A 5,612-nucleotide genomic window follows, 5' to 3' on the forward strand; every position below is an offset into this window, starting at 1 on the left:
TATAAGTACCTGAGTGTAACCAGTAAGACAGGGGCCAGACATAATCATACATACTACTGATTTAGCTATATCTTCCAAGCTCCAATGGAAATTCCCTAAGACAAAGTTGCAGTAAGACAAACCATTCCACGGATGTCAAGTCCATATAATGATGTCGTTAAGCATATGTATCAATAAAAAACAGCAAAAGCTTGTTCAATTATAGGGATAAAGCAGAGCTGTTACTCGGGGGACGGACAAACATCTAAATTACCACCAAAGAAATCACAAGTGTTATCAGACTAGTGATTGTCAGACACTATATATTGGTGGAGTATAACAATATGGAAGAACATATCCATAAAATACCAGATGCAGCAGCTCCGCACACCACGCCCCAAACAAGAGGAGGCCATGTAACAGGCTTCATAAGTTGAATACGAATTTTCCACTTATCCTGTAGAAACATGTGGTGGTAAGAGTTCAAACTATGACATATTGATATAATGTGGGATATCGTTTTTTTTTCTCTGTACATAATTTTTGAATTCATTAAATCGTCATTTAAATGCAGATAAGCATTCAACCATAAAGGAGATACAAAATTTTGATCATGACACTTTCTACAATGATGATCTTTAATTATCTGCAATTAAAAGAACCTCTATAAGTAATGCAGTATCTACATAAATATTCATGATAAGAAACCAACTGATAATGCAGACCAAAATCAGGAAATTCCAGCAGTAACACTTTTTAGGACAACTGTAAACTTGAGTCTGAACCATTCAAGGCTGCTGCATCTGAGTTACATTTACAAAGGTAAAGTAGTTCACGGATAGCAGTTATGGAACAAAGCATTCCTGATCCCATGATGGGCTATTATTTCAGGACATCCATTTATATATTTGGTAACAATCTTATGCCATATCAAATGTAAGCAGTCATGTAAACTGCAGCTACCCCATATATCTCCAGCAAATTAGAGTCCACTTTAATAATAATAACAATAATAATAATAATATTGATATCTTTATCCTAGCTCTTCAGTCTTCACCCGATTGACCCTCCAACACCACCACCACCATCAATTTGGAGATACAAGAAATGAGTCTTTCATATATTTTTTCCTTGTGAGTCCTACCAAAATTTTAAAATTAACTTCCCCAAATAACAGTACACCAGAAAAATGCTAGTGTGTTTATTTTTTTTAGGTAGCCAACTGCAGACAACTATTCCATAGAAGCAACACAAAGAGGATCAAAAGCTATACAAGAAATAAAGAACTCAAATTGTCTTATTTTAATTATACAAACATCCACCTAAAAGTGTAACCTGTTACCATATAAAACATCATCATGTTGCTCCCTTAAATAGTTCTGGTAATCAAGAAACTGAATATATATCAACCAGATCTTTTAACTTAATACATCTATTTACTTTAAGACAAATATTAAATAATTGTCTTAAACCAGCATTGACATGTAATTACTTTAAAATTGATACTGAAGTGAGAATAGAGTCGAAGTTTTCATATTCGATGCGTCGTGTGATTATTGCAAGAATAAGCGAATCCAGATTCAGTACTAAAGACTACAATTAAAGTGCATTAAACTATTAAATGTAAAGATTCAATTCTCACTGTTTCTTGCTTGGCTCCTTTAATACCAAGTATCTGAATAATGCTTGAACCACTCCCAGCCGTTGCTTCATCTGGTATATTACAAAGATCCATTCAAACACACATTTTAGCATAACTCATTCCTTTTTTTCTTTTTTCTCCCTCATTATTTCAGATAAATACAGCAATCTACTACTCTGTTTTAGTCGAGAAATACACTGTTCGAATCAATCTCCAAAAAAAACACGAACCCACAAATATACTAAACAACAGTTTAAAAAGACAGCAGAAAAGTTCAGCATACCTTCGTTGGTATCACTCTCCGTAGCTCTCACTATAAGCGTCCGTCCTATAACCCCACATTCAAAATACATGAACATCAAATACATGTATACATGAAAATCTTTGATAAAAAAATTGAACTGATTGAATGAATGAGCTTACTGTTGAAAGAAAGAGTAATTGGCGTTGAAGCAAACTGTGGATTCCGAGGTGGGTTAATAATTTTTGTTTTATACGATAATCTTATCGAGTAGACAGTGTTGAGTGCGGTAAACGCCATGGATTGCGTTAGTTTCGGCGCGGTGGTTTTATGTCTCAGATGACTTTCTGTAATCCACTATGCAACTGGCTTTCGTAAAAAAATATGTTTGTTAAGGGCGTGTTTGGATGCTTTTCTTGTACATCCGTGAATGCAATATCATAAAAGTTGCTATGGGACGTAGGTTGTTTTCATCTTCAAAGTTTCTTTTCATTTGACAAATGTTGTCTGATAGTATAAAATAGCCCAAATAAGAATCATGGCTCGTGGTGCACTTTAACAGTTTGCCACTTGTCATTTGACAATTTAAAAATAAAAAATTAAAAAGGGACATTTGCAAAAATATCCAATTTTACATATGTCAATTTAAAAATGTTTATTTTTGATAATCTTTGCAAAAATGGCCAAATTTAATACCAAATTCTCTATTTTACCTTAATGAAAGAATAAATAATTTCATATTATACATGTCAAATCACGATTAATGCTAGACACGAAAATGCCAAGAATAACATTTAAAGAGTAGAGACATATCATATTTGGAATGAATTGTCATTCAAGACATTTAATATGTCGAGAACAACGTTTGAAATGTCGTGAATATTTAATATTATGATTTGACGTGTACTTTTGAAATATAAATGGATTCAAATATCGAGAATGACATTTGAAATGTCGAGAACATCATTTTAATGTAATTTCTCATGGAAACTACTTAGGGATACTCTCATCCAAATAATTACAAAAATGGACATTGAAGAATTTTGGATATTTTTACAAATGACTATGTCAAAATGGACATTTTGTGTAATTTCTTCAAAAAAAAGAAAAAAAAATGTCTCCCTCCAACAAATTTTTTTTTAAATGCAAAGAGGATGTCAAGCATGATGTACACTTGGATTGTACACATAGCGTTTTCCATAAAATAATGATAGAATGGTGCCTCCTACATCTCCCTTTTTTCTCTTTTGGAAATTAAGGCTCGAATGGGCCAACAAACATGTAGGGACAGATATGGGGGGACTAGGCTGGGCTGTAGTCTCTCCCCTAACTTAGGCCCAAAAAGTTTTTTAAGGCTATTTCTTTTTTTTTTTGTTTATATATATTATAAAAAAACTAGTTTCTTACGTGTAAATTTTTTTTTATTTTTTATTTTTTATTTTTTTGTGTATTAGTCTGGTTTAAATTTTTTTAGCCCAGACTTCGATCCAATCCTTCCCTACCTACATGGACTGTACTGATGATCCCTTACAGGGAAGATTGCCTAGAAGAATGTCATGGAGAGAGGTGACTTCGTGCATTGGTCGAGATAAAACTGTTTTTTATCCAATGTCCAATGAATGCGCGCCACCTATCCTTCCGTAACCGGGCAATTCTCGCTATACATCATGGTTGATTTTTCAAACACCATTCATGTATTTTGACTAGCTAATAAATAGTATTTGGTGCCATGTCAATTCCATGGAACTGATCTACCCATGTACGATAAGAATATGTTCGATTTCCTAATGAGATTATTAAATACAAATTGAGACAGATCTTCTCAATTTCAATAATAAAATAGATGGTTATATGTAAACTCAGCATAATCCCAAAAGGATTATAAAAAATACGATAATTATGAAGCATCAGAATTAAGAAGTGCAATTCTTAGTGTTTCGCGCGGGTTAATTCGCTAACAATTAAAGAGGATCAGACGATTGTGTAAGGGACGAAACCTCTTGAGACAAAGTCCCAAAAAGGGGTGTTCTTTTATTGGCGATGAACTTTACAATTGGAGACGAAAAACAACGTGCCTCCAAGGAGCGCAAGCACACGAGTTACAGAAAAAAAGTGTTTAAGTCTAAAAGCTAAAGAAATGAAAATCACATATTCTCTATTCGAGAGTATTGGATTTGGTCCTTGCTTCTATGTCCTTTCTCCCATTTATACTTCATAGGCGATCCCTTTGTGATTAACTGCTCTAAAAACTGCTTGATCGCCCTATAACTACCTACTTTCTTTGTAGTGGCCATTTTGTCATGAAACTGCCCTTTTAACTGCTGCCATTATCTTGCATCGTTCAACCGCTTTCGATTGAATCCCTTGAGTCGTGGAACATGATAAGGCTACTTTAGCAACTACCTTGATAACTTCATTTCTTGATAATCATAATGCGTTATGTTTGTTGATACCTTGGGCGACTTGAAGATTTGGGCGAGAATAGAGTAACAGCTCTGGGCGATCGTATGTCACTCCATTCACTCAGATTCTAAGCGACTTGCAAACTTGGGCGATGGCGTTACCGCACTCTTGGGCCCCTTATTTGGGCCTTCACCTTGATTCGTTCAATTGGATTTCGTTCTTTGGGCTATCTGATTTAGGGATCCTTCAATTGGGCTTTACTCTTTGGGCTGTTCGATTTGGGCTGAATTTTTATGTGTCAACAATTACCCCCCAATATGGCAGAATTAATAATAATTATTGAATTTTGTCATATTCACTTCATGTTTCTAGCAACGTTCGCAATTCTCAAAGAATTTCAATCATTGTTTCCCTCTATAACTTGAAAAGGTGCGTCGCTTTGCAAACCCTTATAAACTCCAAACACGCCATTTTACTGCTACCAAATCACGCCTCATATTTCTTGCGTCTCCTTCACGATTCACTGTTCATCTTTTGCTTCCTTGTTACGTAACTCTGAAAAGCTTCGTTCCTTCTTCAATGGCTGTTTCACAATCTCAAGCTAGCGACTCCTTTAGTTTTGATGACTTTCAGAAACTTCTGAGTCGTCCATACGTAACCCCAAGTTTTCTCCCGCCCGTCGATGTTGGACGTAATGAGTTTTACTTGGGTCCTTTCTTCAACAATGCGGAGGCAGTTGAACAGGCGGCGGTGGGTCAGCTGTTTCCTTGCACTCATGGCCCTCCTTTTCTGAACTCTCTGCAGCTGGGGCCACTTCGTGAAAGAGGTATTCGCACTTGGCCCAAATCTGACGTAGCTTTTCATAGGTGGCATGCTCGTCTTGTGGGTTATGGTCCTACTAAGGCACTTTTTGATAGCGCTAGGATTTCTGATTTGTTGGAAGTCTCTATTCGCCCCCCTACTTTTGATTCAGCGCTCTTTCCGATTGCTTTGAGCTTTTGATCCTCTGAGTATAACACCTTTATTTTTCCTCTTGGCCCCATGTCTATTATGTTAAGGGATGTTGGGGCCCTGGTGAATTTACCACCTTTGGGCGATACCATTTTCCCAAGCATCTTAGTTTCTGGTGGCGCCCCACGGTTCGGTAAAAACTATACCGATTCTTATTCAAGCCTGCAGACACTCCACAATCATTCGAGTGCTGAGCCTACCCATGCTGAGCGAGTGGCCTTCCTTTTAGTTTGGCTTTGTAAATATGTGTTGTGCGTGCCTAGTATAAAGCCCTCTCTGAGTTATTTACCTATAGCGCACGAACTGGCGCGTGGCAGGCCTTTGAATTTATGTTCT

At 36.3% G+C, this 5,612-nt stretch overlaps 1 protein-coding gene across 1 annotated transcript in view; it reads right to left on the reverse strand.

The window, feature by feature from the left end:
* The window catches only part of LOC111407076 (chlorophyll synthase, chloroplastic-like), a 5,526-nt gene extending 3,264 nt beyond the window's left edge, over positions 1-2,262 (reverse strand). The window contains exons 1-5 of the mRNA XM_023036404.1: positions 2,045-2,262; positions 1,905-1,949; positions 1,622-1,692; positions 349-436; positions 10-95 (exon numbers count right to left, since the gene is read on the reverse strand). Coding sequence (XP_022892172.1) covers positions 10-95; positions 349-436; positions 1,622-1,692; positions 1,905-1,949; positions 2,045-2,162 — 408 coding nt within the window. The 5' untranslated portion in view covers positions 2,163-2,262. The remainder of the gene's footprint in view (positions 1-9; positions 96-348; positions 437-1,621; positions 1,693-1,904; positions 1,950-2,044) is intronic.
* Positions 2,263-5,612: the final 3,350 nt, after the last annotated feature.

Source organism: Olea europaea, chromosome 12, assembly GCF_002742605.1.
Source record: "Olea europaea var. sylvestris chromosome 12, O_europaea_v1, whole genome shotgun sequence".
NCBI classification, from domain to species: Eukaryota; Viridiplantae; Streptophyta; class Magnoliopsida; order Lamiales; family Oleaceae; genus Olea; species Olea europaea.